This window comes from Lutra lutra, chromosome 10 (assembly GCF_902655055.1).
Source record: "Lutra lutra chromosome 10, mLutLut1.2, whole genome shotgun sequence".
Lineage (NCBI taxonomy): Eukaryota > Metazoa > Chordata > Mammalia > Carnivora > Mustelidae > Lutra > Lutra lutra.
In genome coordinates this window covers 88,259,805-88,272,845 of record NC_062287.1, presented here as the reverse complement: position 1 = coordinate 88,272,845, position 13,041 = coordinate 88,259,805, and the positions used below count along the sequence as shown (strand labels likewise).

Sequence of the window (13,041 nt, the reverse complement as noted above, 5' to 3'; positions counted from 1 at the left end):
CTAAGACCGGGGACTTCAAGGAAGGTGGGAAATTTCTCTTTCCAAACATACATGGGGGGGGGGGGGGGGGGGGCTTAGAATGAAGTAAGCCTCAACTTCCCAATCAAACACAGCATCACCAACACCTCCACACCAAACAGCTACAAGCATTTGGGGAAAGCAGGTATAAATTAGATAGGTGAATAGCACAAGCTTCTGCTGAAGAAAGTTCCTCAGGCCCTGTCACCCACTTTCTGGGCATCAGCTGCCCAGAAATAAACGTCAGGGGGCGGGCTGAGCTGAGGAGGGCAGCTGACAGCTGTGGCCAGCGGGCCGGAGGAAGAAGGGCCGGAGGAGGAAGGGCTCCTGGGCTGGAATTCAGAGCGTGCCCACATCAGCAGAAAAGTTCCATGGGACAGCACGCTGCCAGGAAGGCAAAGAAGCTTGCTGCCTCCCAGGACCTCAGGATGCACCACCACGGTGATACCAGGCTCAATAGGCCGTCAGAGGAAGCCCGGGTGCACTCCCACGGCCACCTCGCCAGTCAGGGCGCCCGCCGAGGGACCAGTCAGGGTGGTCAGATGACAAATAAACGTTCTACTCCCAGGGTCAATGGGAAAGATTAAAAATTCCCAGGTCCAGCCCTGCTCCATCTTTCTTTCCCCGAGCCAAACACAGTCCCAGGAAGGAGTGGAAAGAAGCGGAGATGCTACCCGCCCGACGTCCAAAGAGGAAGCTGAGGCACAAGGGTGCACTCGACAGATGCGGGGAGGGGCCTGGGAGGCTCGCAGAGCGCCGAGCACCGGGAGTCTGGGGAGAGGGGATCAAGACAGAGTTTCCTCCCCCAGCCCCCGGCCCCTCCTCCTTCCCCAACACACACAACACACTCACGCACGCACGCACACACACACACTCTGGAGCTACGCCCAATCGGGGCAGCAGCCGGGCTCCCGGGAGCCGGGCTGCACACAAAGCCCCGCCCGCGCACACAGCACTCGGCACCAGCCGGTCCGCACGCCCACACAATAGGACGGCGCGCACCCCGCCGCGGCCCCTCGCCCGGGTCCCGGCCAGCCAGGCGCCGGGGGCCGCCCTCCGTGCAAGCCCGCCGGGGAGACACAGCCCGGGCGCGGGGAGGGCGAGCGATGGCCGCCCGGCCGCCGCGCCCCCGCCCCGCGCCCCGCGCCCCGCAGGAAGTTCGCCCGACGCCCTCCGACTCACCCGCGGCGCTGCTCAGCAGCAGGCACAGCGGCCCCAGCAGCCACATGGCGCGGCCGCCGCTCCCGCTGCCCGGCGCCGTCGCTGCCCCCGCGACCGCGGCGCTGACCCCGCCCCTCGCCGCGCCGGCCCCGCCCCCCCGCTGTCCCTCCGCCCACGCGCCCCGCCCGCCCCGGCTCGGCCGCGGGCCGCTCTCCGCCGAGTTCGGCCAGCGCCCCGCGGCGCGGCGCCGCCCGCGCCGGGTCCCGCATGCCCGGCCGGAGGGGGCCGCCGAACGCCCGCTCCCCTCGGCCTCGCCGCCTCCCGCCTGGGCTGCGAGGATCTCCCAACAGCCCGGACTCTGTTCTCTGCCTCCTCTCTCTCTCTTCTCTCTCCTCCCTGAGCTCCTCCATCCTCGACGAGGCGGCGCTCACCCCCTCCCCCAGACCCAAGCTGGAGTTCTTTACTCAACTACAAAATTAGTTTACTCCAGGGAGGGACAGAAAAAGTTTGGAAGAAAGGGCCAAATATTACGAGAAAATATGCTTTTTTATTTTTAGTAGCAATAGTGGAATACGGGGACCAGGGCTTCTCAAACTTTACTATGCGTTTGACACACTTGGGTTAGTTAAAACGTGGACTCTGCGTAGGTCTGGGGTGGGGCCTGAGGTTCTGCTTTTCCGACCAGCGTCTAGGTGGTTTCTAGACTGCCCTCTGAGAACCACACGTGGTGGAGGGAAGCTAGCACCTTTAAGAGAGTTATTTCATCTGGATCTTGAATGCCTATATCCGTGGAACATTTGGGCCCCAGTTCGTGGTAAAGAAAAAATGTAAAGGCATGCGCCCAGATGCAAAACAACAGCTGCTCGAATGCAGTTGGAGCTCCAAGAAGCATTAGTGAAAACTGCCAAAGGATTTAGATGGTGGAAGAATGCCGTGACACTTTTGTGCCCAGCTCTCCATCCCCTCTCCCTCCCCAAATGTGTAAAGTTGTGTAACTTTGCACAATCGGTATGCAGAGGAGCCCTGCTGCCCCCAAAAGTCCACCCACCCCACCCCCAAAAAAGAAAAAAAAACTAATATGATTCCCAAAAACTGGAAATAACTCAGGTGTCCATCCACCGGTGAATGGATAAACAAATTTTATTATATCGTTTAATGGAACAACATGAGCAAATACCAAAAGCACGCTAAAAGAAAGAAGCCAGCTCCAAAGGGTATATTCTGTATAATTCCATTCATAAGACCTGGGAGGAGGAGGGATGCTAAACTGGAGAGATTAAATCAAAAGGAACTTTATACATTTGTCAAAACCTATGAAACTGCATTCCTAAAAGCCACACCTAAGATGGGCGAGTTATACTGTGTATAAGTCCTACCTGTTTGGAGGAGTCCAGAGGGTGTGGGTGCTGGGATGACGAGTCAGGGAGATTGTAGCCAGGAATCCCACATCACATTGGGGCTGCACTGGAGGCCAGCTGGAGGTTGGCTGAGATTCAGTGACTTTTTAATTGTCAGCTCTCATCTGGAAATATGACAGCTAAAGTGGATCAGGTCAAAATTTTAAAATACCAATGACAGGGGCATCTGGGTGGCTCAGCGGGTTGAAGCCTCTGCCTTTGGCTCAGGTCATGATCTCAGGGTCCTGGGATCGGGCTCTCTGCTCGGCCGGAAGCCTGCTTCCTCCTCTCTCTCTGCCTGCCTCTCTGCCTACTCTTTCTGTCAAATAAATAAAACCTTAAAAAAAAATACCAATGACAGTTCAAAGTAATGAGAAAATGTGATTGGATGTAGAAAAGTTGAGCAAATGCCATGTTACAAAGTAGTTTGTCTAGTATGGAAAATACAAATAAATTCCCCAAACACTTAGCATTCAGGGATTGTATCCTGGAATCCATGAACAGTAGGGACTATCCCGTGGACTTCAGGGAGTTTTAAAGTTCCTAAAATTGTGTGCAAGACTTCAGGTATAAGTGGGTATGTGCATTTTTTTTTTTCCAGGAAGCCCCTAGCCTTTGCTAGCAATACCCAAGAAGGCAAGTAATTTCTCTGTCAGCTGCTCATTTGCCTTCAACCATTAGGAATATAGGACAATGGATCTGACCCACTGCCATGGTTCTTGCTTCCTTAGGATCCTTTTGGGCACATGAACTTCAACTTTAGGAATGATTTCATGTACTTGGCTTACTCTCCACGTGTCTTCCTCTCCTCTCTCACACACACACTTCTTTTAAATGTACTAATGTCCTTGAAATGATTTGAGCAAATGCAAAACAAAATTCCATTGTGTTCTTACTGAATCAGTCCTAACCCCCTCACCATATACACTGGGCACAAAGTAAAATGACTCTTTCCACTTCATTACTCTCTTCTTTCCCAGTTCTTTAGAATCCCGTCAAACACATTGGGCATTCGGTTTCTGGAAAACATGATAGGTTCTAATGCTAATTGTTCAGGTCACAGAGGGCTAGCTGCAAGTCTTTTTCACAGATGGTTTAATAAAAATCAAAACCAGCTTGCGTTTGTTACTTATTTACCAAGTGACACACTCTGTCCTTGGACGTGTGCTTGCAACATGGCTTCCCTTTGCTGACGGAGGGACGAAGGGATTTGGTTCCTCTGTGGTCACTGGTATAACGCTCTCCAGCTCCCTACATTTTCCCATCACTCCACACAGCAGACCTGGCCACATCACGGGTAAAACGCACAAGCTAGGCCTGAGCCCCGGTGTCTCACATGGGCTCCAGGGCTCTTTCCACTTGTCGCACACTAACTCTGTGACCTTGAGCAGGTTATTAGCCTCTTGGAGCTTCCAATTTCTTGTGGGTTAAACAGGCACAACACGAACACTTGGATCTTAGGGCTGCTTTCAAGATGAAATGAGATCCTGTATGTCAACTCTTTGGCACATACCTTGCACACAGTAATGGCTCAAGAAAACGTAGCTTAAGAATTGCTTAAGAAAAGGTTGTAGTTGTGGTTCATATTACAACATAGCGGCTGTGGTGGTCACTCTCCAAGATGGCTCTCAAAGATCCTTGCCTTCTGGTATCCACGCACCTGCACAGTTTCCTCCCCCAAAGAATGGCCTCTGTGACCAATGGATATTGTGGAGGCGATGCTGGGTAACTTCTAAGGCTGGGTCACAGTGGTTGAAGCAACTTCCTCCTTGGGTCTTAGATGCCTGGCTCTGGAAGGCAGCCACCATGTGGGGAGGACACTGGAGCAGCCCAGTGGAAAGGACCACATAAGGAGGAGCTGAGCTTCCTGCCAACTTGCTGGCCATTGGAATGAGCCATTTTGGAATGGTTCAAGTCTCTAGCACCAACCAAGCATTCAGAGGAAAGAAGCCTTCAAGAGACATCCTGAGGGGCAGCCTGCCAGCCACTCCCAAACTCCTGATCCAGGGAACCCAACAGAGATCATAAATGTGTATTGTGGCTTTAAGCTACTAACTTTCAGGATAATTCACTATGTGGCAATAGATAACTAGTACATTTGCCTTGAAGATCCTCCACAGGATTGACTTCATGGTTCTATAGGATGTTTTACACGAACACATACACGGAAAGCGCTTAGAACTTTGCCTAGTACATTGTAAGCACTCAATACATGTTAGTTTGGTTGTTACCATGGTTTGTTTTTCTATTATTGTCATCATCACTACCTTTCTTCCAAAGCTTCTAAGATTCAGGCCTTTCACCTTTCCAAAGGACCATTTCAAACTTGAAGAAGAGTTTAAACCATCTAGAGGCGTTAAGAGACAGAACCGCTAAAAGAACTAAGGAAAAACCATATTTACAAAAAGTTTACTGCAAACAAGGAGGTATATTGCTTCATTAGCTTTGTAAAAATCAGGCAGAGAGGACACAGAAGGAGCTCAGACTCCCCTTTCTGCAGCACGGTTTCACAGGGTCTTCATGTTTCTGGCTCTGTGCTGCCCCTTTCCTTCACGTGATTTCCATTCTTCTCTCTTGCGTGTGAAGAACACAGAAAATCACTTGAAGGTGGACCCATGAAAGCCTTGTTGCACTCCAGACAGGTGCGGGGTGGGGAGGAACTTCCCACTGAGGGACTACGTGGTGGAAGAAGACACTATTTCTCTTCTGCAAAACACCACACACACACACACACACACACACACACACACACACTCACACACACACACAGGACCCCCAACACATAATCAGGAGACCACAGGGTCAAGTGACTGAGACAGGGTCAAGGCTTCGAGATGGTTTGATACACCTAAACTCCTGAACTCCTAGGTCCCACCACTTACTAGCTCTGTGAGGCTGAGAAAGTCACTCTGAGCCTCAGTTTCCTGTGAAATGGGCATAAGAGTTGCACCTGCCTCCTAGAGTCGTTGTATAAAGCAAAAGGATCCTTACTCCTTTCCTCAGTTATGTGACAAACGTGGATGGAGAACTGCTTTAGGCTCTGGATTGCTGCGGTGAGCAAATCCTTATCCCCATCTTCATGGAGTTCATGGTTTAACTGGGGAGGCAGACACATATCAAACGGAGCTATGAGCATGTAGTATAACCTCTGGTATCACAAGGGCTGTGGGAAGCATGTCCCAGAGCTCCTGTCCCAGAGCTCCCATTTCTTCAGCTCTTCTGACTTAGGACCTACCTGTGAGGGGGAAGGAAAACCAGGAAATGTGAGAGTGAGAGCTGCTGCCCTCTGTAGTCGGCAACCTCTCAGATGACCCCAACAACCCCTCTTCCTCAGATTCACACTCCTGTGTCATCCCCTCCTTTGGGTGCTGCTGGACCTACTGACTCAGTTCTAACAAATAGAATACTGCCCAAAGTATAGGATGTTATTTCCAAAATTAGAACACTTGGGGTCCTATTCTCCACCCCTACCTTCTGTCTGTCTGTCGGCCTCACTCTCTCTCTCTCTCTTGCTTACCAGCTTTGGGTGAACTGCCTTCTGGAAAGGTTCAAGTGGCCAAGAACTGTAAAGACCACCAGCCAACAGCCAGTGAGGAATTATGGCCCTGAATCCATCAGTCCAGAAAGAACGAAACTTCGCCAATAATTACGTGAGTGAGCATAAAAGCAGATCTTCCCCAGTCAAGCCTTCAGATGAGACCACAGCTCTGGCTGACAGCTCAGCCGCCATAAACACTTAACCTCCCTGCATCTCGCCTGTTGGCCTGCAGAAGGCAATGTGAGAGAACCATCACTGGCCCAGGGTCTGCTTCCAACATCATCCACACATGATCACATTTACATCCACGACAACCTCCGAGTTAGAGATTACCATCCTCTTTGCGCAGATGGGGAATCTGAGGCCCAGAAAATTCAAGTCACTGGCCCAAAATAACCCAGGGAAAATGCGAATTCAGAGCCAGATCCTTTGGATTCCAAAGAATTTCTACAACACCTCACTGAATCTTACCATCTTCTGTAACAACAACAACAAAGAATCTCCAATTCATAAAACTCAGAATGTGTTTGCAACTTGACGGATGCTGCATTCAGTGGGTTTAGGGCTAGAGACGGAAAGATGCTCACTATATCAAAAAGAATTTGATTTATTATGTAACACAGTTCAACTCCTAGAAAACTTTTCTGAATGCATCTAATTACTATAGTTCCCCCCCACCACCACCAAAATGCTGAGCAGGAGAGTTCTCCCAGCTAGAAATTAAAGTCATCCAGAGCTGCCAAATTGTGTGTGTGTGTGTGTGTGTGTGTGTGTGTGTGTGTATACACATATATATATGCATACACACACACACACATATATATATATGTATATATATATATACTTTTTTAAAACCAGACTAATCTACAGAAAAATCCTGCTGGGAGCCAACAGAATTCTTATAAGTCACTTTTAATATAGTCACTAGCTTATGGAAGAGGGATCTACTGACATTTACTAATGAAAATATTGCATCATCTGAAAGGATCAAATTTTTACCCCTCATTTAAAAAAAAAAAAAAATCCATGCAGCTTGTTATTTATTTTAACGCCTCAGTTTTACTGTCCCTTGAATGAAGTTGTCTATACTCTTAAAAGGGTGATTTTTCACTTGTGACCAGTCCTGGAACCAAGAAACAATTATATGAAAATGAATTTAACCTACAATTTATCATCAGAACCATTTTGCCAGGTTTCATAGCAGGCCCATTTTTTTCTTCTTTCTCAGTTGGAAAGGGGCGGGGGGGGGAGAGGTGGATTCATTAAATGTGTAAGCCTACTGCTGGTCTATTACCTTGAGAGGAAAATCGTCCTTGGACTGTACAGGTCTACAGTGTCCAATGCCGTAAACAGCAGCTACAGTTGGCTGCATGGAGCTGCACTGAGAACTTTGAAATATGTCTATTCTGAATTATGACACCTCAAAGTATAAAATACAAACTAGATTTCAAAGACAGCACATAAAAGAATGAAAAAGATCTCCATAAGATCCCATGTTGAGGTATAATATTTAGATATATGGAAGTAAATAGAATAATATTAAAGTTACCTCCACGGGTTTCTTTCTTTTTTTTTTTTTTTTAAGATTTAATTTATTTATTTGAGACAGAGAATGAGAGAGAGATAAAGAGAGAGCGTGAGGGAGGGAAGGGCAGAGGGAGAAGCAGACCCCTTGCTGAGCAGGGAGCCTGATGTGGGGCTCGATTCAGGAACTCCAGGGTCATGACCTGAACTGAAGGCAGTTGCTCAACCAACTGAGCCACCCAGGTGCCCCTCTACTGGTTTCTTTCTGCTTTTTTAATGTGGCAGCTGGAAAATTTTTAACTTCATATATGGTTTGCACTTGAGGTTCACAACGTGCTTCTTTTGAACAGCAATGTTACAGATAATATTTTATTTAGTAAATGAACATATGACCGCCGGTGTTCCTTATGTCCCCGTTGAATATACATCACTTGAAGGTCACTCACTTAGGAAGCACTTTTTTCTTTCCAGTTTCTCCATCAGACTAATTCTGCCTCCAAACCCTGCTGACCTTATATTCTAAGCATCCAAGTCGATTGATACAAAAGCAATTTTAATGTCATAATATCAGTATGACAAATGTGCCACAGGGTCAAGAAGGGAGGGGAGAGAGGAGAGAAGAGAGAAACGATCTTTTTAAGCTGCGTGAACATTTGACACTTGATTTCTAAAAAGAACCCGACACTGACTAAGATCTCCATTTTCAGTAGGGAAATTCATATAGTAATTAACTAACGAGCCAAAAGTCATAGGAGATACTAAGTGACAAATGTGAGAAAATGATTCCAACCCACCCAAGTCTGATTACCTTGCCCAAGTAACTCACTCTCTTTTAGAGACAAACGGGTAAGCAGTAGATTTGAATAAGAGCACTCACAAAAAAACATCTGGAAGGTAAATAGATTTACATCTTTAACTGGGTATTATTGGAACATCCCCCCCTCCCCGCAATCCGCTTTAATAATGTAGGTTGTTTTTTTCTCAGAGCACCTCAACCTACTTCTTTGAAACACCTCTTCATTTCGAGCTAGATTCTTTGGGCTTGATTGATTTTAATGTTTAGAAGCTTAGTTCTGAGAGCTGTTTGATTGCCTGATCTGGAACTGCTGCTGTGTGGGTTTGTAGTTCAACTTGTGGGATGGGGCCGGGGGCAGAGAAAAAGGATTTTTTCCCCCCAAGTTTTCAGTGAATTCCTGCACCCAGTGTGGAAGGGAGGGAACAAAAAAGACCAGGAAGGGAAATTTTTACAATTTCCAGGACCCTTCAGCATACATATAATGAAAAGGCTGTAGAACTGTGTTTTTTGCTTCTGTTTCCTTCTGCCAGGCATTAATCACAGCTCCTTAAACGTAGGTAGGACCTTCTCCCCTGTCATTCAAGCCAGAAATCAGCGTACACCCCTTGCATTCCTTCTCTCCCTAACACGATCAGTTACCATTTGTATAGTCTACCTACTGAATGATTCTTGAATCCAACTGACCCCTTCTCTTTCCCTCCTGCTCCTCCCTTCCTTGGGACCCCCATGTACCTGTGGCTGGAGTGCTTCAACTCTCTCCTCACTAAAATTTCAGATCTTGTCTTGCACCTTCTCAATCTGCCAGAAACCTCCATGGCCTCCATTGCCCACAGGACTGGCTCGGACTTAGCCGAGTGTCTTTTTTATGGGCTCCTGCTAAGGTTTACCATCATGGGGGTCGGGGACAGAGAGAGAGAGAGACCTGAAAGGCGAGACCAGAGGAGTGGGCAGGAAACTCTTGGTCATAGTAAGGTCATGATAAGTTTAGGTTATTATCCTATGAATTTTAGGAACATTAGGAAGTCACAAATGGTCCATTTTAAACAGGGACCTGGCATGAACAGATTTGCAAAATCTGTTTTGTTAAAAGCCAGGGTTCTTAAATTAAAATAATATAAAATAAAAATAAAAGCAAGGGCTCCAGAATCAAACTTAAATTCAAAGTCTGACCATGCCACTTCACTGTGTGTTCTTGGGTAATTTACTTAACCTTTCTGAGCTCGTTTCTTCAACTATAAAATGAAGGTAAAGACCCCTATGAGATAGGCACAATTGTGATATCTAAATGAAGTAGCACTTAGCATGTACCTTCAAGACTGAGTTAAGCCTCCTCCCCATGTGCTCTAGTAACCCCCTGTATTTAGTCCTGTTTGTAGGACTTACAATTTTGATCATAATTGCCCATTAAAATTGCCTATGTGTTCTTTCCCCCCACTGAACTATGGCTTCCTAAGGCTAGGAACTAGGGCTAATACGGTGAAAGTTCCTTCCATATTTTCTGAATAAAAGAATACCTTAGATTGCTTCATACTTTGATTTGCATGATCCCTTTTTCCCTATTTTTATTCCCACTTTACAGATGGGGAAACAAGAGCTAAGAAAAATCCAGTTTTAAGCACAAAGTTCTATAGTCAGTAATGTCAGAGCGGCAACCAGTCTGTTCTTGTATACCACTGTGGCCTGGAAGAGGGAGAAGCTGAGAGCAGTAATACCCTCTAAAATGACCTTCTGAGAGGGAAATGGGTGTTTTCACAAAGCTTCATGAAATGGTCAAATGAAGAATAAAACATTTCAGCTGGAAAAATAATAGGTAGCCCGAAATCAACCCCAATCCTACCAGAAATAATAATTCCAGGAAAGAGAGCTACATACTCAAATGGGAATATACTCCAGGATACACATAATAAAGTCACCTTGGCATTGCTTGTGTCTTTATGGCCAAGCCAGGGAAGGATCAAATTTATAAGAGGATTGCAAGGAGGACATTTGCCCATGCTAGCCCAACCAAAGGAGCATGCCAACCCACCCCACAATGTTCAACTCCCCGCCACATAACCGTGAGCCTGATCACAACAAAACTCCAGAATAATTACAACGAAAATTTCCAAGGGGGAAGAGATCAGACTGTGGTAATGCTAGAAGCTGTCCACGTAGGCCAGTTGGCTTGAACGTCCTAGCATGGTGCCAATGAAGCCAAAGTTGATACTGGCATGGGCCAGTTGGCTTTGCATTGAGGGGGAAAGATGTTCTATGGTCACTGGCTTGAATCCTCTTCCTCACTGGTCCTGCCAATGACAGTATTTGGGATCAAAAGGGAATCGGGTAAAAGAGTTTGGAGAATTTAATGCCAATCTTGACAACCAGGACTGACATTCAGGCAGCAGACATCAGTATAGACAGCCAATTGTCAGAATATGAAAATTATTAAAAAAAAAAAAAACACACTTCTGGACTAGTTGGCAAATAGCACTGTGTCCCGGAGTGCCTCATACAGGACGCCAGCTGCCCAGCTCCTCCCCCAAGTGAGAGTGAGAAGTGCCAGGAAAGGAAAAGAAGTATCATTTCCACGAGTTTCCAGTATTTTCTATGATTTCCCAAACGTGTACAAAATGAAGCAATGTTTATCAGTTTGTGTGTTTTTCAATTAAAAAAAAATCAAATGAGAAAAAAAAAGGTGCATCTTGAATTTTGGTTCCAGCATTAATTTTCTTGGGAATAGAAAGGTTTTTCCATGAGACTAATAACAGTAAATATTTATGGGGAGCTTTCTTAGTTGGGATCCACCCAAGCAGAGCTTGAGACAAGGACTTGGGTGCAAGCAGTTTATCAGGAGGGGATCCCAAGAAACAGAAGTAGGGGAGGGACAATAATGGCAACAGCTGGATAAAAGTCAGTGAAAATGTGCATTTGTTGAGCTGATTCACGCTTTGGGCAACTGAGGCTCAGTCCCAATTGTGGGTCCGCATAAACCACACCTTAAATTATCCCTCTGGATCTGGGAATGAGACATTCATCCACCGACTCCTGTCCCCCATTGGTTGAGCGTTAAACCTCTGCACTTCCAAGCTGCCCCACTTTGGAAAAGACACTGAGGCAGAAAAGCTGAGACACTCAGTGGACACGGGTGGTGGGACCCAGCTGGGGGTGAGGGTGGGGTTGCCCCTGTAGCCACAACACAAAGCCCATGTGGGACAAGTGAAGAGGCTTTCTGTGTACCTTCCTTTCCAAAGATAGGTCCCATTATATTCCTCATTTTCAGAGGAAGAAACAGAGAAAAGGAAAGGTCAATTATCTTATTAAAGGTCACAGAAATGGCTGAAATTTGAACACGAGTTATCCAACTTCTGTGTCTAAGCTTTTAAGCAAGTGAAAATATTGTTTATAATGAGACTTCCGAAAAGGAAAAAAGAGCAACCATCTGGGGATGGGGAGGGGGGGGAGTGAGGGAGAAACAATAGTAGGGAAGATTTTATATAAACACTCCCTTCTTTTTATGGAAAAAGAGAAAGAGAGCCAATCTGGCTATAGATTTTAAAAACTCTGAAAAAATGTTTCCTCATGACTTGACACAGAATTACAGACCATTCCCTACCCCCCAAACACCCAAATAGACGTACATATTTAAAGGGGCATATATTGCCCATTATTGCAACGGAAGCCCATTGGGTATTGAAGCTACTGATGCTCCAAACCCCAGCTCTGGAAAAGCCGAGGACCCGTTGTTTAATGCAATCCTTGATGCAGTCTATCATTCTTCCTGGCTTGAATTTTTAAAAAGCGCCGTTCTCTCAGAAACAAAACAAAAATGTTTTGGATAATGTTAAAGACAGATGACATTTAGAGAGATAAGCAGAGCTGCTGGGTCCTTGTTCAGCCGGTCTACCGACAGAGTGAATGAGAATTACAATCTGGGATGAATTCATTAACCAGCCCCTCGCAGTGCCGGGAACGTGGGGTAATATTCCCTGTGTGAGGTGCCAGCCATCTGCAGAGCTAAGCAGAGCTGGAGATCAGAGACGCTCAGCTCCTGTCGGGTTCCGGGTGAATGATCTCCAAGGAGGCGAGGGGAGACTTTCTGCTCCTATGATAAAGATCCAGAAAGGACGTGGTTCCTCTCATTAGAGATCTCTTGGCTTTATCTCCTCAGTGTCACGCCCTGTGCTCACTCCCAATTTGATTTCACTGGAAGGTTCTGTAAGTGCATTTGGAGCTTCTGAGTCATGACTGAGACCCAGCAGGCCGCTCTCGTGCTCTGCCCCTGGGCCCTCCTGTCCAAGAAGCTCTCTCAAGCGTGCTGTCTGCCCTCCTTTCAATGAGACGGTGAGGGGACGTGGGGCACATTTCCTGTGGGGACTTTGTAAATCATGATTAGGAAGCCACTACCTATCGTCTTCTATGAGTGGGAGAAAAAGAATAAGAAATGCCAGAAAGGTCCACAACACCCAAAAAGAAAGAGCACATGGGATACAGAAGTAGAGGCGATGGTGATTGCTTCCATCACGGGACACTATGGAAGCCATTGCACCTTGCAGCAATCCCAAGAGGAAGTGCCATTTGATAAAGCCTGGGCCAACCAGATGAAAGGAATTTACAAGTGTTTAACCGGG

The 13,041-nt window shown here is 46.8% G+C and overlaps 1 protein-coding gene across 1 annotated transcript in view; it reads right to left on the bottom strand.

Annotated features, from left to right (window-relative positions):
• The window catches only part of LDLRAD3 (low density lipoprotein receptor class A domain containing 3), a 223,941-nt gene extending 222,636 nt beyond the window's left edge, over nt 1–1,305 (bottom strand). Inside the window, exon 1 of the mRNA XM_047691906.1 lies at nt 1,201–1,305. Coding sequence (XP_047547862.1) covers nt 1,201–1,246 — 46 coding nt within the window. The 5' untranslated portion in view covers nt 1,247–1,305. The remainder of the gene's footprint in view (nt 1–1,200) is intronic.
• Nucleotides 1,306–13,041: the final 11,736 nt, after the last annotated feature.